Source organism: Dendrobates tinctorius, unplaced genomic scaffold (genome assembly GCF_039654945.1).
Source record: "Dendrobates tinctorius isolate UK_male_01 unplaced genomic scaffold, ASM3965494v1 ptg000301l, whole genome shotgun sequence".
Lineage (NCBI taxonomy): Eukaryota > Metazoa > Chordata > Amphibia > Anura > Dendrobatidae > Dendrobates > Dendrobates tinctorius.
In genome coordinates this window covers 1,643,215-1,668,464 of record NW_027361968.1, presented here as the reverse complement: position 1 = coordinate 1,668,464, position 25,250 = coordinate 1,643,215, and the positions used below count along the sequence as shown (strand labels likewise).

The 25,250-nt window shown below is 46.6% G+C and overlaps 1 protein-coding gene across 2 annotated transcripts in view; it reads left to right on the top strand.

Moving 5' to 3' along the window:
* The first annotated feature begins 4,344 nt into the window (after positions 1–4,344).
* The window catches only part of LOC141073446 (uncharacterized), a 64,541-nt gene continuing 43,635 nt past the window's right edge, over positions 4,345–25,250 (top strand). Inside the window, exons 1-2 of one of the 2 annotated variants that reach the window (XR_012226962.1) lie at positions 4,345–4,756; positions 17,910–18,033. Coding sequence is in view for 1 of the 2 variants with exons in the window: in XM_073560670.1 (XP_073416771.1) it covers positions 4,426–4,756 (331 nt within the window). In the remaining variant the exon portion in view is untranslated. The remainder of the gene's footprint in view (positions 4,757–17,909; positions 18,034–25,250) is intronic. The other variant, XM_073560670.1, reaches the window with a different exon arrangement.

Genomic DNA, 25,250 nt, shown 5'->3' with positions numbered 1-25,250 from the left:
TGACAAAAGCAGCTCTGAAAGAGGCAAACGTCAGAATCACAATTGAGTGAATTGCAGGACTGATAACAGCTGCTCCCTGCAGTAGATCCTCAAGTAGCACAATCCAGGCACTCAACATCCGTGCTATCTTGGTAGAACTATATGCAGTATGTATTTCACTATATGTGGCCTGAGAAAGGCTGCGTCTGCACAAAGTGTTGCATTCTGCTCTGCTGTTCAAGTGTTCATCCCCTGACCGCTCATACTTGTTGGCAAGTGCCGACTAGCTTCTCTTTCTGCATTTTTCAATGAAAAACTGAAGGAAGCAAGAAGGAAAGCTATTAGGCCCATGTCTACAAATCACATATAAGGGATCCTCTGACGACTGCTCCAACACGCGAACTGAGTGGAATCCTGACAGTGCGCATATTACACTCTGTTAGGATGTGGCACAGTACAGGTAAGACAAAAAGTAGCCATAGCCCAGAAAACACCTTGACAGGTTTAAGTTTAGTTAAGGTAACAGTCATGTTTGGAGTTATTGTAATTTCAGGCTTAGAATAAGAAGTCTGCAAAGTTGAGGGTTAGAGTTTAGATTATGCTTATAATTAGGATTAGTTGAAGTTTGGATAATAGTTATTGCAAGGGTTGGGTTAGGGTTAAGGCTAGGGTTAGAGTAAAGGCTAGGGTTAAGGTTAAGGCTAGAGTTAGGATTAAGGTTAGGGTTAAGGCTAAGGTTAGGGTTAAGGATAGGGTTAGTCTTAAGTCTAGGATTAGGGTTAAGGCTAGAGTTAGAGATAAGGCTAGGCTTAGAGCTAAGGCTAGGGTTAATGTTGAGGCTAGGCTTAAAGTTGAGGCTAGGGTTAAAGCTGAGGCTAGGGTTAAAGCTAGGGTTAGAGCTAAGGCTAGGGTTAGGCTTAATGCTAGGGTTAGAGTTAAGGCTAGAATTAGAGCTAAAAAAAAAAAACACAAAAATTGAGCTTGGTTCGAGTTGATAAACATGCAGCACACAAATGCACGTCCACATTGGCCACAAAATTGAATTCTGTGCAAGCCGGGGTGTGGCCTCCCTCTCCTGAGCTGGAAATTGTATATAAGGCTTCCCCAGACTGGTGTCTACTGGTTGGGCCCAGTCCTTTTGTCTGCCCTTGTTCACACATTGAGGTCAACTTTGACACAAGGCAAGGTTTTTGATATTAGACAGTGTAGGACTATCCCGACCAGAGTTACCGTGTCGTGGTGGGACGGCGTTCATGCTACTTTTGATCAAAAACAGTATTACTAAGAACTCTGTATTATTTAGATTTACTTATTTGGTTACAGCAGGGTTTTTGCTCACTTTGTCTTTTGTAGGTTTTAGATTTAGAGCTAAGGCCAAGGTTAGATCTAAGGCTATGATTAGTGTTAAGGCCAGGGTTAGATCTAAGGCTAGGATTAGGATTAAGGCCAGGGTTAGATCTAAGGCTAGGATTAGGGTTAAGGCCAGGGTTAGATCTAAGGCTAGGATTAGGGTTAAGGCCAGGGTTAGATCTAAGGCTATGATTAGTGTTAAGGCCAGGGTTAGATCTAAGGCTAGGATTAGGGTTAAGGCCAGGGTTAGATCTAAGGCTAGGATTAGGGTTAAGGCCAGGGTTAGATCTAAGGCTACGATTAGGGTTAAGGCCAGGGTTAGATCTAAGGCTAGGATTAGGGTTAAGGCCAGGGTTAGATCTAAGGCTATGATTAGTGTTAAGGCCAGGGTTAGATCTAAGGCTACGATTAGGGTTAAGGCCAGGGTTAGATCTAAGGCTAGGATTAGGGTTAAGGCCAGGGTTAGATCTAAGGCTATGATTAGTGTTAAGGCCAGGGTTAGATCTAAGGCCACGATTAGGGTTAAGGCCAGGGTTAGATCTAAGGCTAGGATTAGGTTAAGGCCAGGGTTAGATCTAAGGCTAGGATTAGGGTTAAGGCCAGGGTTAGATCTAAGGCTAGGATTAGGGTTAAGGCCAGGGTTAGATCTAAGGCTACGATTAGGGTTAAGGCCAGGGTTAGATCTAAGGCTAGGATTAGGGTTACAATTTTTGACTGCGGTTAAAGTGAATGTTAGAAGAGGGATTAGAGCAAAGTTTGGGGTTAGATTTAGAGGTAGGTCAGTATTAGTATTTCTCATTAGACATATGGATAAATGTGTACTAAAAGTTCAGTTACAAAGCCGCACTCTAATGGTTAATATTGATTATGTTCTGGGGTGTGCTCTGTGTATCTGCCGCGAGCTATGATCCCAGATACAGGCCTTTATCCCGCTCATGCAGTTCAGATTAGAGCAATGTTATCTGCTGCCAGGAACCACTGGTGCGATTTCCTATGATAAATGCTGCCGATTCCCGTAAGTCCATCAGCGAGAGATAAACCAGAAACAGAAAACATAATTCCACTTTCTCTTTCCAGATTACACCATCCGCACCTCACACGTCACACCACACATGGTCCTTGTTTGCTGCAGCCGATAATCCTGAAGAGGTCGAGACTCTGAGCCTCTCCCAAGTGTGAACCATGAAAGGAATTCCCAAAATGTCCCTGTTCATCACAGACTTTGGCTTCAACCCCTTCACCACCTTGGGGTTTTTACGTTTTTGAGTTTTCATTTTTTGCTCCCCTTTCTCCCAGAGCGATATTTTTTTTCCATCGATACGGCCATGTGAGGGCTTGTTTTTTGCGGGACGAGTTGTACTTTTAACGACACCATTGGTTTTACCGTATAATGTACAGGAAAACGGGACAAAAATTCAATGTGCAGTGAAACTGCAAAAAAAGGGCAATTTTACAAACGGCTTTTTTTTTAATACCATGTTCACTAAATGCTAAAACTGACCTGCCATTATGATTCTCCCGGTCATTACGAGTTCATAGACACCAAACATGTTTAGGTTCTCATTTATCGAAGTGGTGAAAAAAAAATCCAAAGTTTGTAAAAAAAAAGTCACCAATTTTCCAAGACCCGTAGCGTCTCCATTTTTCGTGATTTCGGGTTGGGTGTGGGCTTATTTTTTGTGCGCCGAGCTGACATTTTGAACGGTACCATTTTGGGGTAGATACAATGTTTTGATCGTGCCTGCACAGTAGCAGCTATCGGTGTATATAGAGGTGATCTGAGAGCTGCTACTGCGGACGCCATTGTAAAATAGATTTTTTTTACCCTCCTCAGGAAACCATCGAGCACAGTTATTATTAGGACAGTAAACATGCGATTATGCTGCAGCACAGATGCCACGGCTGACGCCGCCTGCAGAAGGGTTTTCTTTTGGAAGCAAGGGGGCGGGTCAGTGAGGGATCTGTGACCTATCATCAGGCTGTATCATGAATACCTAATCAGAGAACCACGTGAAGACCCTCACTGCCCTGCCCACAACCCCAACAGCCCCACCCATAACCCCCACAGCTCTGCCCACAACCCCCACAGCTCCGCCCACAGCCCCACCCCGGAGGACGAGAATCTCATTAACTGAAAAATACAAATCCAGATTCCACAACAACCACAAGACGGATTTCATCACCAGGTATCAGTGTAATCAGCATAACAGCGCCAACCTGACACTGTCTGTAGTCACTGAGCACAATCCTGATCACTGGGGCAGTTTAAGGCTGAAGTTGACTTACATTCAGGCTACAATTAGGGTTAGGATAAGGGCTAATGCTAAGGTCATGGTTAGAAATTAGGTTAAGCATTAGGATTAAAGTTGGTGTTAAAGCTCGGTTTGGGGTGAAGGTGAGGGCTAACGCTTAAGTTAGCTAAACACGTGAGATGGATGTAAACTGAACAGTCAATCAGCAAACATCTATCTGACCTAGTTCCCCCAAACACGAGGGATCAGTTTAACCAAATATTCTCTGTTCTTCACTGGGACAGAGGAGAAAGACGATGCCTGACAGATGGCAGCAGGTGTTGAAATTGCATCTGCCCGATCCTTCCCTTCCGTAACATCATCAGTCAAGGAGAGTTGGGAGGTCACGATCTCAGATGGGACAAGTGAAGGTATTCGGCACTCCCAACTTGGTAATATAAAAACTTCATAGTCCTTTATTAGTAATCCATGTAATCCATTAGTAATCCACGTTGTCAGATTCATCCTACTTTCACCTACTCTGTATGGGGGTCCGTAGAGATAAGGCAATGGTCAATACAAGGACGTCTCTACTCCTGGCCCTAGTAAAGCAGGGCTCCAATGGTTAATATGTCCTCATGTTTGTCCGGCTTTACAACTGCAGCCACCTTTGATACAAAATAATAACATTGTAAAATGAGGCGTGGCGCGTAATTAGGGTTATAGGTTGTAAAGGAGGGCCATAAACAGTTATCACAGACTTCACTTTCTTTTCGCTGAAATATTTACCATCCAACACATTTTTTCTTCACTTCACCCTCATACATTGAAGAAGTTGAGACTCCGAGCATCTCCCGTGAGAACCATGCAGAGCATTCCTGAAATGACCAACTACATCAAGAACTTCAGTCTTCAGGACTGTAATAATAAGGGCTTCTCCCGAGTCCTCCTCCAGCCCTTTGGTTATTTGGGTCATGGGAAATCGTCCTTCATCAACACCTGTAAGTACGTCCTGGATGACACCGAGTTCAAGACCTACGCTTATGCAGCTGATGCAGAAAAGGACAGAGAAGGTGGAGGTGCTAACACCACGGAGAGGATCACCTACGAGCTCACCGACACACTCACTCTGGTGGACAACCGAGGCTGCTCCGTCATGAACGAATATGAGACTGGGGAAATATTTGCACAATTAGGTAAATATCTGCATTCAAGATTTTGTCCTACTATCTTATCTGTGTACATATGATTATATAAGAATATTATGAACCAGAGATTATTATTATTTATTTATATAGCGCCATTATTTCCATGGTGCTGTACATGAGAAGGGGGGTTACATACAAAGTTATAGATATCGTTAACAGTAAACAAGTTTACAATGACAGACTGGTACAGAGGGGGAGAGGACCCTGTCCTTACATTCTACGGGATAGTGGGGAAGAGACAGAAGGTCAGGGGTGCTGCAGCTCAGGCGGTGGTGAGGCGGCAGAATGGTCATTGCAGGCTGTAAGCTTTCCTGAAAAGATGGGTTTTCAGGGTCTGTTTGAAGGATCCGAGGGTGGTGGATAATCGGACGTGTTGAGGCATGGCATTCCAGAGGATAGGGGATATTCGGGAGAAATCTTGTAGGCGGTTGTGTGAGGAACGAATAAGTGTGGAGGAGAGTAGGAGTTCTTGGGAGGATCGAAGAGTACGTGAGGGAATATATTAGAAGATTAGTTCAGAGATATAGGGAGGGGACAGGTTGTGGATGGCTTTGTAGGTCAGTGTTAGTAGTTCAAACTGGAATCGTTGGGAAATTGGGAGCCAGTGGAGGGATTTGCAGAGGGGAGAGACAGAGGAGTAGCGAGGAGAGAGGTGGATTAGTCGGGCAGCAGAATTGAGGACAGACTGGAGTGGTGCAAGAGAGTTAGCAGGGAGGCCACAGAGGAGAGTGTTGCAGTAGTCAAGGCGGGAGATGATGAGGGCATGTACAAGAGTTTTAGTAGATTGAGGGCTGAGGAAGGGACGGATTCTAGAAATATTTTTGAGTTGGAGGCGACAGGAGGTGGCAAAAGTTTGGACGTGTGGTTTGAAGGACAGGGCAGAGTCGAGAGTTACTCTGAGGCAGCGGATTTCAGGTGCAGGAGAGAGCGTGATGCCGTTTACCATAATAGATAAATCGGGTAGGGAAGATACGTGAGATGGAGGAAAGATAATGAGTTCAGTTTTGTCTACATTGAGTTTTAGAAAGCGAGAGGTGAAAAAGGAGGATATGGCTGGGGAGGCCGTTTAAGCGGGTGTCAGCCAGGTCTCAGTAAGGGCCAGGAAGGAAAGCCTGCAGGAGGTAAAGAGGTCGTGGATCACGTGGAGCTTGTTGCAGACGGAGTGGGCGTTCCAAAGTGCTCCAGAGAGAGGGTGCGGGAGGGAGAGTGTCAGTGGCACAGGTTTTAAGTGTGAGGGATTGCCGAGTTTCTCTTAGTGTGAGAAAGATAGGGGTGAGGATTAGTGGGATGTATGAAGTGGGGGTTGGCAGGATTGGGGGATATGTCACCAGCAGTGAGAAGAAGCAGAGAAAGGGAAAGCAGGTGGGTGAAGGAGAGTGATCGTCTTGCATTGTATGTTAGTAGGAGAGGTCTGAGGTTAAGGAGTATGTCTGCAGATGAAGCGAGATGGGGGGTAAGAGAGAGGGGGAGATAGTTATTTGGTTCAAGGGTGCAGGGGTTTGGAGAGAGTGAATGAGAGTGAAGATTAGTGGAGCAAAAATAATGATGGCAAACGTAAGCATGGTTGAAGAGCAGGGTAAGAAAAGAAGCCAATTAAAATGAGAAAGCAGTGGTTATTCTTACCTTCTGACCGATTTCTGGAGTATTTCTGGTATATTTCTGATGTAACACTTTAAAGATGTCACACTTCAAATGATGTCGCATCTGACCAAGAACATACAGTATCTGACCTGCTCTGTTCAACTTATAAGCCAGGTGAGAGAGAGAGGGAGGAGGAGAAGGGGGCAGGAGGACGGTTCACAGCAGGGAGCAATTAACAGATTGCAGTTAATAGGACATTTGACTAACATCCAAGCTGGAGAAAGAGGCAGAATAAGTTGGAAGGATAAGACTAGGAGTGAGGAGCATGAGCATATCAATATGCATACAGTAAGTTTGAAGTATGATACATGGAATTAGAGTTGAGCGAAACGGGTCGAAAAATTTCAAAAGTCGCCGACTTTTGGCAAAGTCGGGTTTCATGAAACGAAACCCGACCCTAGGATGAGGTCGGCCACGAGGTCGGCGACTTACGCGCGTTTCAAAAGTTTGTTTTGCTCTCTTTTTCAGCCAATCAGGATCCACGGACACTGTGGGCAACGTGATGACATAGGCACGGGTCACCACCATCTTTCAGAAGGGCATGCAAGTGATTGGCTTGCTTTGGGGGGCGTCACAGGGGGTATAAAAGGGCGTGCACGCCGACCGCCATGTTACTCATGCTGATCTCAGAATAGAGAGAGCTGCTGCTGCTGATGATTTTGTAGGGAGAGCGTTAGGCAGGGAAGAAGACACCAAAAACTGCTTCTGCTGCTAGCGATTTTGCCTGTACAACACACCAGTCACTGTGTGTGCAGTGCAAGGGGAGGCTATATAGTGGTGTATCAGTGGTGTTGGTTGTTGGGCTGCCTTCTAAGGCTTCCTGACATTCCTGCATTGCTGTTTACCCACTGCTCCGCAAACTGCTTTTTTAAAAGCAATCCCAATTTTTTTTTTTTGTCCTGCTGAGGTACTGAGCGTGCATTTTTTCACACCATACAGCGGTGTATGCTCCTCACACAGTACCGTGTAACGGCTGTTATCACAGCCACAGTGAAGCTATCAGTGTGTCACTCTGTGAGAATAAAACGAGGACATGTTCCGTTCTTACAGACCTGCACTCTAGGGAGATTCCTATTCTGCCCAATTCTACATACACCTTGTAGTTTGTGATACACTAGCCAATTTCTGCCTGTGACATAGCGCTGTGATATTCAGTGGGCCTCACACAATCCAAAAGTGTCCAGTGTCCACAAGTGTGTGCAGAAATTCAAAATCTCCCTTATCCTCTAGTCACTTTGGTCACAGCTGTGCCATTGAGCCTGTCACATAGCGCTCAGATATTCATTGGGCCTCACACAATCCAAAAGTGTCCAGTGTCCACAAGTGTCTGCTGAAATTCAAAATCTCCCTTATCCTCTAGTCACTTTTGTCACAGCTGTGCCATCGAGCCTGTCACATAGCGCTCAGATATCAGTGGGCCTCACACAATCCAAAAGTGTCCAGTGTCCACAAGTGTCTGCTGAAATTCAAAATCTCCCTTATCCTCTCGTCACTTTTGTCACAGCTGTGCCATCGAGCCTGTCACATAGCGCTCAGATATTCATTGGGCCTCACACAATCCAAAAGTGTCCAGTGTCCACAAGTGTCTGCTGAAATTCAAAATCTCACTTATCCTCTAGTCACTTTGGTCACAGCTGTGCCATCGTGCCTGTCACATAGCGCTCAGATATTCATTGGGCCTCACACAATCCAAAAGTGTCCAGTGTCCACAAGTGTCTGCTGAAATTCAAAATCTCCCTTATCCTCTAGTCACTTTTGTCACAGCTGTGCCATCGAGCCTGTGACATAGCGCTCAGATATCAGTGGGCCTCACACAATCCAAAAGTGTCCAGTGTCCACAAGTGTCTGCTGAAATTCAAAATCTCCCTTATCCTCTAGTCACTTTTGTCACAGCTGTGCCATCGAGCCTGTGACATAGCGCTCAGATATCAGTGGGCCTCACACAATCCAAAAGTGTCCAGTGTCCACAAGTGTCTGCTGAAATTCAAAATCTCCCTTATCCTCTAGTCACTTTTGTCACAGCTGTGCCATCGAGCCTGTCACATAGCGCTCAGATATCAGTGGGCCTCACACAATCCAAAAGTGTCCAGTGTCCACAAGTGTCTGCAGAAATTTAAAATCTCCCTTATCCTCTAGTCACTTTTGTCACAGCTGTGCCATCGAGCCTGTCACATAGCGCTCAGATATTCATTGGGCCTCACACAATCCAAAAGTGTCCAGTGTCCACAAGTGTCTGCTGAAATTCAAAATCTCACTTATCCTCTAGTCACTTTTGTCACAGCTGTGCCATCGAGCCTGTGACATAGCGCTCAGATATCAGTGGGCCTCACACAATCCAAAAGTGTCCAGTGTCCACAAGTGTCTGCAGAAATTCAAAATCTCCCTTATCCTCTCGTCACTTTTGTCACAGCTGTGTTATCGAGCCTGTCACATAGCGCTCAGATATGAGTGGGCCTCACACAATCCAAAAGTGTCCAGTGTCCACAAGTGTCTGCTGAAATTCAAAATCTCCCTTATCCTCTAGTCACTTTTGTCACAGCTGTGCCATCGAGCCTGTCACATAGCGCTCAGATATTCAATGGGCCTCACACAATCCAAAAGTGTCCAGTGTCCACAAGTGTCTGCTGAAATTCAAAATCTCCCTTATCCTCTAGTCACTTTGGTCACAGCTGTGCCATCGAGCCTGTCACATAGCGCTCAGATATCAGTGGGCCTCACACAATCCAAAAGTGTCCAGTGTCCACAAGTGTCTGCAGAAATTCAAAATCTCCCTTATCCTCTAGTCACTTTTGTCACAGCTGTGCCATCGAGCCTGTCACATAGCGCTCAGATATTCATTGGGCCTCACACAATCCAAAAGTGTCCAGTGTCCACAAGTGTCTGCTGAAATTCAAAATCTCACTTATCCTCTAGTCACTTTTGTCACAGCTGTGCCATCGAGCCTGTGACATAGCGCTCAGATATCAGTGGGCCTCACACAATCCAAAAGTGTCCAGTGTCCACAAGTGTCTGCAGAAATTCAAAATCTCCCTTATCCTCTCGTCACTTTTGTCACAGCTGTGCCATCGAGCCTGTCACATAGCGCTCAGATATTCATTGGGCCTCACACAATCCAAAAGTGTCCAGTGTCCACAAGTGTGTGCAGAAATTCAAAATCTCCCTTATCCTCTAGTCACTTTGGTCACTGCTGTGCCATCGAGCCTGTGACAGAGCGCTCAGATATTCAGTGGGCCTCACACAATCCAAAAATGTCCAGTGTCCACAAGTGTGTGCAGAAATTCAAAATCTCCCTTATCCTCTAGTCACTTTGGTCACAGCTGTGCCATCGAGCCTGTGACAGAGCGCTCAGATATTCAGTGGGCCTCACACAATCCAAAAGTGTCCAGTGTCCACAAGTGTGTGCAGAAATTCAAAATCTCACTTATCCTCTAGTCACTTTGGTCACAGCTGTGCCATCGAGTCTGTGACAGAGCGCTCAGATATTCAGTGGGCCTCACACAATCCAAAAGTGTCCAGTGTCCACAAGTGTGTGCAGAAATTCAAAATCTCCCTTATCCCCTAGTCACTTTGGTCACAGCTGTGCCATCGAGCCTGTCACATAGCGCTCAGATATTCTTTGGGCCTCACACAATCCAAAAGTGTCCAGTGTCCACAAGTGTCTGCTGAAATTCAAAATCTCGCTTATCCTCTAGTCACTTTTGTCACAGCTGTGCCATCGAGCCTGTGACATAGCGCTCAGATATCAGTGGGCCTCACACAATCCAAAAGTGTCCAGTGTCCACAAGTGTCTGCAGAAATTCAAAATCTCCCTTATCCTCTCGTCACTTTTGTCACAGCTGTGCCATCGAGCCTGTCACATAGCGCTCAGATATTCATTGGGCCTCACACAATCCAAAAGTGTCCAGTGTCCACAAGTGTCTGCTGAAATTCAAAATCTCCCTTATCCTCTAGTCACTTTGGTCACAGCTGTGCCATCGAGCCTGTCACATAGCGCTCAGATATTCATTGGGCCTCACACAATCCAAAAGTGTCCAGTGTCCACAAGTGTCTGCTGAAATTCAAAATCTCCCTTATCCTCTAGTCACTTTGGTCACAGCTGTGCCATCGAGCCTGTCACATAGCGCTCAGATATTCATTGGGCCTCACACAATCCAAAAGTGTCCAGTGTCCTCAAGTGTCTGCTGAAATTCAAAATCTCACTTATCCTCTAGTCACTTTGGTCACAGCTGTGCCATCGAGCCTGTCACATAGCGCTCAGATATTCATTGGGCCTCACACAATCCAAAAGTGTCCAGTGTCCACAAGTGTCTGCTGAAATTCAAAATCTCACTTATCCTCTAGTCACTTTGGTCACAGCTGTGCCATCGAGCCTGTCACATAGCGCTCAGATATTCATTGGGCCTCACACAATCCAAAAGTGTCCAGTGTCCACTAGTGTGAGCAGAAATTCAAAATCTCCCCTGTCCTATAGACACCTTGTACCTTGTTTTACATTACTATATAGTTTGTTGGATTTTGTCTACATTTTTACCAAAAATGAGGAAGGCTGGTGGAAGAGGCCGTGGAATTGGGCGGGGGTTGGCAGCTGGTAATGATGGTGTTGGTGGTGGATCTGATGGTAGTGGCAAGAGCAAAATAGGACCGAATGCAGGAGGTGTTGAGCCTGCGTCATCGTCTGGCTCCATAAGGCTTCGAAGGCTTAGTTTTCTAGGAGTTGGCAAACCGCTTTTAAAGCCAGAGCATCAGGAAAAAGTTTTGTCTTACATTGCTGACTCAGCCTCCAGCTCTATCGCCTCCTCTTCTTCAGTTGTAAAAAGTAAAAGCACTGAGTCGTCATTGGAGGCTCATGTTCATGAACCACACCTTTCCTTGTGTCCTTCACCCCAACCAAGATTGAAGGATGACGCAGGCCATACTACTGATTACTCCATGGAGCTGTTTTCACATACCATGCCTGGATTATCAAGGGAAATGGTGAATTACCCAGGCCAAGATGAATCTGACATGGAGTGCACTGATGCACAGCCGCTGATGGATGATTCTGCTGGTACATTCACTCAGAGCACTACATTGTCCTCGCAGTGTACAGAGCCAGATTCTGACCCTGATGAGACTCAGGTGCCCCTTCCCGCACACTATACCACCATACACGGTGACACAGAGGAAGGTGCACATGACATTGAAGAGGAGGTGATGGATGACCCAGGTGTTGACCCAGATTGGCATCCATTGGGGGAAGAGGGTGCCGCTGCCAATAGCTCAGAAGAGGAGGAGGAGCATCCGCCGCAGGCATCGACATCGCAACAGCTGTTATCTGGCAGGCACGGAGCAGTCCAAAAACGGGTTACAAAAAGCCGAAAAGTTGCTGGACTGCTTGGCCAGACGGTCAAAATAGCACAGCGTGCAAGGACGCAAAATGTCTTCCATAGTAGAAAGAGTGCAGTGTGGCACTTTTTTGAACAAAATCCTAATGATCAGGCCAAGGTTATCTGTAAGAAGTGCGCAAAGACCTTTAGCCGAGGGAAAAATCTGAAAAATTTGAATACCAGTTGCATGCTTAGACATTTAACCACCATGCACTTGCAAGCGTGGACACAACACCAAACCTCATGTGCAACTGATCACAACGAAGGTAGTCAGCAAAGCTACATTGTTTCCCCCACTGTAAGCCCACCGGTTAGCACAGCAGCAAATGTTGAGGTGTCGTTGCAAGGCCACAGCAGTCAGGGAATCCCACTGCTATATCAACGAAAGACTGATTCTAGGCCATCAGAAAGAACACCAACTCCATCACCATCATCAACCCTCTCTCAGTCCGCCCTGTCTACCGCTACTTCCACCATATGCAGCTCTCAAGTCCAGCTCACCCTCCCAGACACTATGAGTAGGTCAAGAAAGTACTCAGTCCCTCATCCGCGTACACTGGGTTTGAACGCCCACATTGCCAAACTAATCTCGTTTGAGATGATGCCCTTTCGGTTGGTGGAAAGCGCAGCTTTCCGCGAACTCATGGCCTATGCAGTACCACGCTATGACCTACCCAGTCGCCACTTCTTCTCTCGCAAAGCCATCCCAGCCCTCCACCATCATGTGAAAGACCGCATTGTCCATGCACTCAAGCAGTCAGTGAGCGGAAAGGTGCACCTCACAACTGATGCATGGTCCAGTCGGCATGGCCAGGGCCGTTACGTGTCCATCACTGCGCACTGGGTTAATGTGGTGGATGCAGGGTCCACAGGGGACAGCGGTGGTGGGACAGTGCTGCCTAGCCCACGGTATAGGAAACAGTTGGCTGTAGGCGTTCGACCCTCCTCCTCCTCCTCCAGAAGCGAAAGCTCGTCCACAGAGCGCAGTCGTACGAGCACTCCATCTGCAGCTGCCACTGTTGCACACGAGGTGTCCCCCTATCGAGCAGCTAGTGGAAAGCGTCAGCAGGCAGTGTTGCAGATGATGTGTTTGGGCGACAGACACACCGCCGAGGTGCTGGCCGAGTACTTTCAGCGACAAACTGAGTCATGGCTGGGCAGTGTACATCTTGAGGCAGGCAAGGTAGTTAGTGATAACGGGCGTAATTTTGTGGCAGCCATAGCCCTTTCAAAACTCAGCCACATACCTTGCTTGGCTCACACCTTGAACCTGGTGGTGCAGTGCTTCCTCAAAAATTATCCGGAGTTAACAGCCCTGCTCCAGAAGGTGCGAAGACTGTGCGCGCACATCCGCCGGTCGCCTGTACACTCCGTTCGTATGCAGAAGCTGCAGCGATTGCTCCACCTTCCCAACCACCGCCTCATTATCGACATTGCAACAAGGTGGAACTCCACCCTGCACATGGTGGAGCGGCTGTGCGAGCAGAGGCAGGCCATAATGCATTTGTGGGAGGATACACGGCCAGGCACTTTGAGAGCAGACATGGAGTTGACCGGTGTGCAGTGGTCGAAGCTGAAAGACCTCTGTAAAGTTCTTCAGTGTTTTGAGGAATGCACACGGCTGGTAAGTGCAGACGACGCCATCCTAAGCATGAGCATCCCACTTATGCGTCTGCTCATGCAAACTTTGATGCACCTTAAGGAGCAGGCGTCTGCAGCCAATGTTGATGAGGAGGAAGAGGAGGAGGGAATCCTTGATGACATTCAGCCATTGTCTGCTCAGGGACCTCTCCTGGACGAGGTGGAGGAAGAAGAGGAGGAGGAGGAGGATGATGGGGATGATTACTTAGGGGAGGAGGATGCATCTCGTGGGGCAAGTGAAAATGTTGGCGTGGCAAGGTCTGGTACAGGGTTTGTGCGTGACTGGAGGGATGTGGATTTGCCAGAAAGTGCTCCTCCAACCAGCCCTCGCAATGCATCATTGACACCGGGAACATTGGCCCACATGTCAGATTATGCCTTGCAGATCCTAAAAAGGGACCCCCGCATTGCCAAAATGATGAACGATGACGACTACTGTTTGGCCAGCATCCTGGATCCACGCTATAAAGGCAAATTACAAAACATCATGCCACAGGAGAACCTTGACCTAATATTGGCTAATAAACAAGCAACTCTAGTAAATCGGTTGCTTGAGGCATTCCCTGCACACAGCAGCGGTGATGGTTCTCACACAAGCCGTACGGGCCGGGGGCAGCTTGGCAGAGGTGTTCATGGTGCACATAGCAGAAGTGGCGTTGGAGACAGGGGTTTCATGACAATGTTGTGGACTGATTTTTCAAGTACCGCTCACACAACTGGTAATACTGCATCGATGGAAAGTGACAGGAGACAGCAGTTGTCAACTATGGTAACAAACTACTTTTCCTCCCATATCGATGTTCTCCCGCACAGGTCATTCCCCTTTGACTATTGGGCCGCTAAACTGGACACCTGGCCTGAATTGGCACAATATGCCTTACAGGAGCTCGCTTGCCCAGCTGCAAGTGTGCTATCGGAAAGAGTCTTCAGTGCAGCTGGATCAATCCTGACAGAAAAAAGGACCCGTCTGTCAACCCAAAATGTGGATGATCTAACCTTCATTAAAATGAACCACGCATGGGTTTCCAAGGATTTTGTCCCACCTTCCCCTGATGACACATAGGGTGACAGAAAAATGGCTTGCTTTGGTCCACCTCTTCCTGGGACTTGACCTATTTCACCTTTTGCATCAGCTGAATGTCCAACATCAACATATGCCACTTTCTAAAACTCCCTAACTGTGCTGCCTCCCCCCCCATGGCCGGGGTCACCACCTAGCGCACGACACCGTGCGAGTGCCGTTGCCCTGGACAGGTGGGTAGGCCGACTCTTGGGTGCGGGCACTGGCACAGGGTCCTTCATAGTGCAATCAAGTGTCTCTGACGGTGGTGGTGCACACCCGCCGTCAGACACACCGCCGTACAATGAGGGGCCCAGTGCCAGTACCGACGCCCACGAGTGGTCCCCCCTTGCTTGGGCATGGCCCCAGCATTTGCAATCTTTACCTCTCCCTGCTCCTCCGCTGTGTAGTCTGGGCCGTCAAATCCATACTGTGCCTGACACCGTCTGAGCCTGCCTCCTGATGTATAGACATATATTTTGAATGTGTACGCTATCCATACATGTTATCCGGAGATACGGTACCCTTTCTAACCTTTGTGCAATCACGTGCAATCCATACTGGGCCTAACACCGTCTGAGCCTGCCTCCTGATGTACAGACATATATTTTGAATGTGTACGCTATCCATACATGTTATCTGGGGATACGGTACCCTTTCTAACCTTTGTGCAATCACGTGCAATCCATACTGGGCCTAACACCGTCTGAGCCTGCCTCCTGATGTATAGACATATATTTTGAATGTGTACGCTATCCATACATGTTATCCGGGGATACAGTACCCTTTCTAACCTTTGTGCAATCACGTGCAATCCATACTGGGCCTAACACCGTCTGAGCCTGCCTCCTGATGTATAGACATATATTTTGAATGTGTACGCTATCCATACATGTTATCCGGGGATACGGTACCCTTTCTCACCTTTGTGCAATCACGTGTAATCCATACTGGGCGTGAGAACGGCTGGCGAGCTGTTAAGCAAGCTACAGCACCTGTGGTTTGCACACGTAAGTTTTTCATTTTTTCAGGAATGACGGTTAGGCCTAATTCCGGAACTGCGGTTGACCTGCACTTACTGGGAAATCATTGTTCGCGGGTAATAATTGCAATCAGTGATCCCCATCACTAACGTTGTTCAGCGGGTTATCTGCACCTGTAAGCGACAAACGCTGGCCTTTTCAGTGTAGCGCACATGCAGCCACGGACATGTAAGGGCATGACACACCAGTTATTGGCAAATCTCATGTGCCAGAGCCTCACGTGTCCCTCTAGTAAGCCGGACTCGGACCGCGGGGCATGACGGAGTCTCGTTCGTTAACGGAATTAAGCTTGCAATGTGTGCATCTGTTCTGTAGCTGGCATGGTTGAGGTTTCCCAGGTGGAGTCGAATTTAACCGTAGGCTCCACTCCTGGTGGTGCCCTTCTGGACATTCCTTTAAGGTTCAGCTTTGCAACCATACTGCCCACGTAAAACAAACACTTTGCCTTCATGAACGCTGTTTGGAGGGTCATGACTCGTGGGAATAACGCCGCCCAATCAGTTAACCTGCTAGAGAGATCGTTCTTTGCTCCCAAGCATGACATCACTCTCCCTAGGAAGAAGGTAATGCCACTGTGGCGACCGTACTCCTGGGGGCGACACAAGTGCACTGATGCCCAGCCACTGCTCGATGAATCTGCTGGTACATTGACCCAGACCACTACATTCCCCTCGCACGCTACACGACCTGAATCTGACCCTGATGAAACTCAGGTTACCCTTCCCATATACAGTTCCATCTTACACAGTGACAAAGAGGAAGCTGCAGATGAAAGTGCAGGTACGGCCCACCCGCCATCAGACACACCACCGTACTATCAGGGGCCCTGTGCCAGTGCCGTCGCCAACGAGTGGGCCCCCTCTGCTTGCTCAGGATCACAGCACTTGCAAGGTTGAAATACTGTGCAGTGAGATGGAAGATGGGGACGACGAGGAGTCCAGACAAGTACAGGGATTCCCTAGCGAGGAGACTTATTTGATTGTTTTCAATGTTGGGACAGCAATTTTTGGGGAGCACTATACTCTGGAGAATGATAGATGGGGCCCACCATACACTGGAACATTCCAAAGGTGGACATCAGACACTGGAGCAGCATTTACAGGGCCCATTATACACTAGAGCAGTAGAAATGGGGCCCATTATGTTTGGAGCATTATTTGGGCCCATAAGACAGTGGAGCTTCATCCATGGGGACCAACATATACTGTAGCATTATGTGGAGCTCATCATATACTGTTTCAAACATTATATGGGACCAATGATTCTGTATGGAGAAATAGATGGGCCTTGTCATGAGATGTAAAAAGTGAAGTATTTTTCATTGTACTATACCGTTATTTCTCTGCCGTATCGGAGCATGATGAGTTGTGGTATGTGTTAAAGGGGCGCTCTTTCGCCCAGGGCACATGAAAACCTGGAGCCAGCCCTCCCCCCCCACAACTTTAGCCAAATAACCCCCATTTTTCAGTGCGTAACTTGTATTATGAAGTTAATTAAGGTTGACAAGCTTAAGTAAGAAGAATTGATGCTTTTGGCATTCAAATGGGCACTGTAGGTGTGTTTCCTGTCCTCCTCTCACTGCCGACTTTTATTCCCCATTGACTTACATTGGGTTTCGTGTTTCGGGACGACCCCGACTTTTCCCTATAATCGGACGATCTTGCTCGACCCGACTTTTGGAAAAGTCGGGTTTCACGAAACGAAACGCAACCCTAAAAAACCAAAAGTCGCTCAACTCTACATGGAATTAAAAATCAGGGGAAAAAACAGAGTACAGACGTAACAGTTATGAAACAGAGAGTGAGGAATGCATGGGGGTTCAGGGGTGCATTATTACGAGAGATCATTAGAAGACTTTAATAGGGTTTTCCACGCCCCATGAATTATCTTCTATCTACAAGGTAAGTAATAATTCTTGGGTTTGGCTGATGGGACCCTGTCTCGTGACTTGTCCTCTATGTTCCACTGGTTCGCAGCTGCAGAATCAAGGCCCAGAGATGCATTGTGGCACAGAAGATCTGATGATCATTCACCTTAGTGCTACATTCAGATATCTCCCCAGTGTAATACATTTTCAATGGAGCAGGAGGGCACACGCAGGACCGACCAGTTTTTTCTTCTAATTGTGGTGGTTGTGGTCCAGATAGAACTAGAAGAGAACTATTGGATTCCTAGCGATGGAAACTGCACCAATATAACAATATAAGTTCAATTTCACTGGAATAAAACATAAAACATGTTTCTAATGTGCTCAAGTCTCTGTTGGGAGAATGATGTTCTCCTCTATGGCCATCATGTACTGCTCCATCCCAAACCTGGAGGTGGTCCAGAACAATCCACTTCTGCCCCCGGCCTTTTGTTTCTTTATCTTTTCCTTTTTATTCTTTCAGGTAATTTGCTGCCACTCAATAAACAAGTGACGTGGAGTCAGGGCATCGGACTGGTGGACAGAATCATTCAGGCAGAGCGCTTTGTGCAGACATCGGACTTCATTTATCCCATATTTGTCTACAGGTCAGTGGATGATATAAGAACCAATGAAATGACTAAAGCCCCCGTTACACACTGCGATATCGCTAGCAATATCGCTGTAAAGTCACAGATATCACATGCTAGCGATATCGCTGCATGTGATACTTACCTCCGACCGGCTCCCCGCTGCTCATCGCTGATCGCGCGAGAAGCTCCTGGACCATTCCTCGTCGGTCACTTCCTGCCTCGCGTCCTGCTGTGAGGACGAGCGACGCATGGAGCCGGGCAGTAGGACGCAGGATCGCCGCGTCTGACAGGTAAGTAGCGACCCCCGACCCCTGCGATGTCGCTGGTGAGATCTGCCTGTGTGGCAGCTCACTGGCAACCACTTAGCGATGCACCAGCGATCCATATCGTTGTCGGGATCGCTGGTGTATCGCTACGTGTAACGGTACCGTAAGAACACAATGCAAATAGTGAACAGCTGTGAGAATAGAAAACACCACGGACAATGCAGACTATACAAGGGGTCAAATAAAAGACAAAATACTGAATTATAGATGAAAACCACACCTTAATATACCAAAAACAGCAAATTATTGTACCTAGAACCACCGCATAATATACACAGAACTGCACTGTACTGTACCTAGAACCACAGCACAATATTCATAGACCTGCACCATACTGTACCTAGAACCACAGCTTAACATTCACAGAACTGCCCCATACTGTACCTAGAACCACAGCATAATATACACAGAACTGCCCCATACTGTACCTAGAACCACAGCATAATATACACAGAACTGCCCCATACTGTACCTAGAACCACAGCATAATATACACAGACCTGCTCAATACTGTACTTAGAACCACACCATAATATACACAAATCCGCACCATACTGTACCTAGAAACACACCAAGGTATACAGAATACCCATTATATCACCAATATTAAATTAGGGTGAACAGCGATGTGAGCAGCCTCTTCCTTCCTCAGCACTCCTGATATCTCCAGTATTAGATCACACATACATGGGGACAGCAGTGTGAGCAGCCTCTTCTTACCCCAGCACCACTGGTATCTCCAGTAATAGACCAGGTAGACAGGGTGGACAGCAGTGTGAGCAGCCTCTTCTTACCCCAGGCAAGGGGGTGTAGACAGGACGTGTGGATATATATTCATAGAGTGAGGGCAAAGGCGCTAAATCTGATGAAGAAGGACGGTGTCTCTCAAAATGCATCGGTTGTCTTTTGACCTTGCACGCTCTCTGTTGCGGCAGTGACGTCACTAGCTTCGCGCACACTATCGCCCCCTTCCTCCCTTTTCCCACCTGATAAACAGGGACGCTACCGGCCGGAGCTTCCCTGGCTCTGCCTATCGGCACGCCCGTGTGACACCCCAGAGTCACAGTGACATTGCATCCCTCTAAAGGGTAAGGTCATGCCTGGAGGCAGGAGGGGGGCCCCCATGCCCGGTAACAGATTTAATGACAATTCCTGCTGCAGGTCAGAAAGGGGAGCTTCCTTATAAATTCTGGCCAGCAGAGGGGGTTAGTGAGTCAGCAAGAAGTCAGCTGAGGGAGTAAATAGGGAGCTGTCATGGAAACGAGAGCAGCTGAGCGGATGACAAGACAGTTAAGCCTGAGGTAAAAGATCTTTCTGGAAGATCCAGTCAGTTGAAGACAGGCAGCTGATCTGTGACGAGGGAAAGGACACAAGCAGAGACAGAGAGGCTCTGGGGAAGCTAAAAACTGCATATAGCAGATCCCAGAGCGAAGCGCTAATAGGGAGAAAAGGGACATCAGAGTCCTTGGTTGTCAGGAGCTGTAAGTCCTGATCGCTGAATCTGAAAGTACAGGGGACTGCAAGTTCCTGAGCGACATTGAACACCTGAGGGCACGGCAGCGGATCAGGAGCCCGGGGCCGACGGTGAAGAGAACGGTACCCGTGGAATAGGCTCACGCTGACAGCCGTACAGGTTAGTGAAACCATCACGAATAGAGGGCCGCAGCATAGTTATATACAGCGGAGACCCACACACAAAGCGCAGAAAGGAAGGTCCTAAATCCCCACCTGGCGAGGTGGATCCCCTGAATGCCTCCAGGTGAGCCGGACTCATTCCATCACCTGTATGTGGTGCTCCGGACTGCAACCTATTACCAGTAAAACCACTCACATATAAAAATTATAACACGGAGGACTGTGAAATTGCACAATGAAAAACATGAAGAAGAGTCCTCCAATATAGATAAAAATTGTATTTTTATTTCGACACATAACAAGGGATAAAACAGAGTCGGCAGACCATACTAGAACTAAAATAGCGAAAAAACACACAGCCTCTGGGTGAAAAAAACTTATCCACAAGTGAAGTAAAGTATAAATTTATATTTAAATGTACAATCTGGCAGTGAATAATCACAATCACATATAGCTCTCAGAGCACATGAGAAAAATGCATGAATGAAAATATGCGACTAGAAAATTTTTGTTAAATTTTTCTTTCATTTGGTCAGATGAATCACTCGCATAAAGGTGCATACATAAATTTTTAGGCATTGCTGGTTTTTCACATTTAGTTATTCTCCATGTGGGAAGATAAACCCACCAAACAATTGTAATAAAAATATTCAAGATTTATTAAGGAGTTAGTAAATGTGAAAAAAGTTTCACCTCATGAATTAAGGAATAAATATAAATGTGCAAAACATCACTAGTTTCTCACATTTAATCCCTCCCAAAGGGGAAATAACCCACAATATACACTGCGTTCCAAATTATTATGCAAATTGGATTTAAGTGTCATAAAGATGTAGTTTTTTGTTTTTCAAATAAACTCATAGATGGTATTGTGTATCAGGGCTCTTTGGATCACTGAAATCAATCTCAATTTCCTGTGATAATTAGTTTACCAGGTGAGCCCAATTAAAGGAAAACTACTTTAGAATGATGTTCCACATTATTAAGCAGGGCACAGGTTTCAAGGAATTTAGGAAAGAAAAAGGATCTCTCTGCTGCTGAAAAGCATCAAATAGTGCAATGCCTTGGTCAAGAGATGAAAACTTTAGATATTTCCCAGAAATTTAAACGTGACCATCGTACTGTTAAGAGATTTGTGGTTGATTCTGAGTACAGACATGTTTGTGCTGATAAAGGCAGAATGAGGAAGGTTTCTGCCAGGCAAGTTCATCGGATTAAGAGAGCAGCTGCTAAAAAGCCATTACAAACCAGCAAACAGATATTTAAAGCTGCGCGTGCCTCTGGAGTCCCTTGAACCTCATGGTGTAGGATCCTTCAAAGGCTTGCTGTGGTGCATAAACCTACTATTCAGCCACCCCTAAAAAGTGTTCACAAGCAGAAATTGCAGCAGTGGGCCCAGACATACATGAAGACTATTTTTCAAGCAGTCTTGTTTACTGATGAGTGTCGAGCAACTCTGGATGGTCCAGATGGATGGAGTAGTGGATGGTTGGGGGATGGCCACTATGACCCAACAAGGCTGCAACTTCAGCAAGGAGGTGGAGGAGTCATGTTTTGGGCCGGAATCATGGGGAAACAGCTGGTAGGGCTCTTTAAGGTTCCTGAAGGTGTGAAAATGACCTCTGCAAAGTATATAGAGTTTCTGACTGACAGCTGTCTTCCATGGTATAAAAAGCAGAAACGTGCCTTCAGGAGCAAAATCCTCTTCATGCATGACAATGCACCATCTCATGCTGCAAAGAAGACGTCCGAGTCATTGACTGCTATAGGCATAAAAGGAGATAAACTCATGGTGTGGCCACCATCTTCCCCTGACCTCAACCCTATAGAGAACCTTTGGAGTATCATCAAGCAAAAGATCTATGAGGGTGGGAGGCAGCTCACATCAGAACAGCAGCTCTGGGAGGCTATTCCGACTTCATGCAAAGAAATCCAAGCAGAAACTCTCCAAAAACTCCCAAGTTCAATGGATGCAAGAATTGTGAAGGTGATGTCACAGAAGGGTTCCTATGATAGCATGTAACTTGGCCTGTTAGGATGTTTTGGAGTTAAATAGCTTTTTTGTTCGGTGAATGTGACCTCCTAATGCTGCAAATTCCACAAATGAGCATTTTCAGTTCTTTAAAACAGATCAAATGTTTAGAAATTCTACTGTGCCTAATAATTTGGAACAGTGCAATTGGAGTTTTTATTCATTTTGGAGATTATACTGTTATCATTGGGAGGTTTCTTCAATAAAATTCAATGTATACTCTAACCGGTGATGACTTTTATTAGACTGACTGTCATTTGTACCGACTATTTAGGAAAATCAGAGAAAAATATCATTTGCATAATAATTTGGAACACAGTGTACAGGTAATAATGAGGTATAAGGTACAAAAGGAAAGGGTTAAGTGTGAGAAAATATACCTCATAGCTCCATTGATAGCATGCTAGTGAAGATTGTTACCAGAAAGTCACCCAGAGTCCCCCTCGCGCGTTTCGATATGAATATCTTCCTCAGAAGGGGTGCTAATTGCCGAACACCACGGGTGGCGTCACATTTAAACATCACACAGCTTTCCTCAATTTTATTACTGGACGCCCAGGGCCACGGACCGGGCCATTGCCACCGTGACATCCCCCATTGAAGTCAATGGGCCCGGTACCAAGTACCCTAAGGCCCTGCGGGGCGCTCCACCCGCACCTGCCTCTGCCTCCTGGGGTGTCCACACACCTTGTGGTGCCGCCAAGCACCAGCAGCCCAAGTTCTTTCCAGCACCGCAGCGACCATCAACCTGTATCCACAAGGGGTAAGAGACAACTCCTAGCAAGAGTATTACCTAAAAACTCACTATCTGTTCACTGTATGCTATTGGTTGACTGAGGCAAGCAGGATTGGTTTATTATCGTCGATTACTGGGTATTGTTGTATCCTTTATATGTTTTATGCAGTTTTCACTGTTTTAACTTTGGTAATTTCCAGCTATTAGCGGTGTTTCTACTAGAACACTTTTTCAATGATGCATTTGTAGCTGTCAGTACAGTTGTAAGCGCAGGTCCCTTCTCTTTTCTTTTGCAGCTAACTACACTTGATTAGGATGAAGGACCTGGCAACATGCAGTTGCAGACACAATATAGGGAAACTGCAGGGGCTGCTCAGCACCTTCCTATTGGGGCGGGTACCTTTTATGCAGGATGGCTCCCAGCTATTGGATGGGGGCAGCTCCTCAGTGCATGCACTGCCCCTTTAAGAACAGGGGAGTGTGCTCACAAGCACTAGGAACGCTGACAGGAAACCTGTGCAGTGTGCGCAGGAAGCAGGAGGCAGGGAGGTCACCGTGAGGCCGGGGCGGTATGTCAGCGTCTCTGCATGGAGAGTGAAAGAGAACCATGCGGGGGTGCCGGCATCGGTGTTACAATATGTACAACCCCAGGGGGAAATGTTGTTCAGCACTTGCACATAGAGCATAGGCTTTACCAGTCTAAGAGTCTCACTCCTTAAAAATGGGAAAAAATGTTTTCTGAGGCCTCCTCTACGTGTCTTCCAGGGTACATTGCAGTCCCTCCTTCGAATGTTTGGCAGCCCTTGCACTTGATGCATAGGCTTTATGAGTCTAGGTGTCTCACTACCCAACAATTGTGGAAGACAGTGTATAAGGCCTCCTTTATGTCTAATACAGGGTGTATCAGGTCCCTCTTCCTCTGCATGTGTAGCGTCTAGTGATGAGCGAGTATGCTTGTAGCTCGGGTTTCCCCGAGCATGCTCGGTGTTCTCCAAGTATTTGGGCATGCTCAGAGATTGAGTTTGTGTCCCCAAAGCTGCATGATTTGCGGCTGCTAGAAAGCCTGAATACGTGTGGGGAATGCCTGTTCGTTAGGAAATCCGAGCTTCTAAAAATGATCTCTAGTAATGAGTGTGAGCAACCTCTACCTATCTCCAGTATTAGATCACATAGACAGGGTAGACAGCAGTGCGAGCAACATCTTCTCACTTCAGCACCCTGGGTATCTCCAGTATTAGACTAGATAAACTGAGTGAACAGCAATGTGAACAGTCTCTTCTTAGCTTATCATCTCTGGTAGCTCCTGTATTAGACCAGATAAACTGAGTAGACAGCAATGTAAGCAGTCTCTTCTTACCTAAGCACCTCTGTTACCTCCAATATTAGACCAGATAAACTGAATGGACAGTAGCATGAGCAGCCTCTTCTTACTTCAGCACCTCAGGCATTTCCTGTATTAGACAAGATAAACTGAGTGGACAGCAGTGTGAGCAGCCTCTTCTTACCTAACCACCTCTCCTATCTCCTGTATTAGACCAGATAAACTGAGTGGACAGCAGTGGGAGCAGTCTCTTCTTAAATCAGCACTTCTGGCATCTCCAGTATCAGACCAGATAAACTAAATGAACAGCAGTGTGAGCAGTCTCTTATCTCAGCACCTCTGGTATTTCCAGTATTAGAACAGATAAACTGAGTGGACAGCAATGTGAGCAGTCTCTTCTTACCTCAGCTTTTGTTTTATCTTCTGTACTAGATGATAATAAGTACCCTGGGAGCTCATCTTTCTTCATGTGAAGGTTGTTAGCAGAGCTTCCTAGTGAACCTGCTCACAGGCATCCCTCCTATTAACATTTTGGGATTATTAAACAGATGTTTGTTAGTGTACGATGAAACCATTTTATGTACTTCATAAAGAAAATGAGTGTGATGTGCTAATTGAACATATTGATAAATTTCTTTTTAACTCCTTTCTGACATTGGGCGTAATAGTAGGCTGATGTTGGACTCCCTCCCTTTGATGTGGGCTCCGGCATTGAGCCCAGATCTTTTCTGGCGCATATTAGCTGTTTTGAACCACCCGTGGCTGTTAACTAGAGATTGACAGCGGCATTTAACCCTTGCTTCCGGAAAGCGCGCTGGAAATCCCGCCCATTGGTGACCCTGTCACGTGATCGCGGATCACCGATGAGTTGGCATGACAACCAAAGGTCTCCAGCAGACCTCTATGGTTGTTACTGCCAGATTGCTATGAGCGCCGCCTGGTGGTCGGTGCTCATAGCAATTGAGGAATTCTGCTACATACAGGCGATCTGATCACCGCCTGTATGTAGCAGAGCTGTTTGGATTATGGCAGCTTCTAGTCTCCCATGAAGACTATTAAAGCATGCCAAATGTAAAAAAAAATGTTTTTAAAAATATTAAAAAATATAGAAAAGTTCAAATCATCCACCTACCGCCCCATTCAAAATAAAACAATAAAAAATAAATAAAACATACACATATT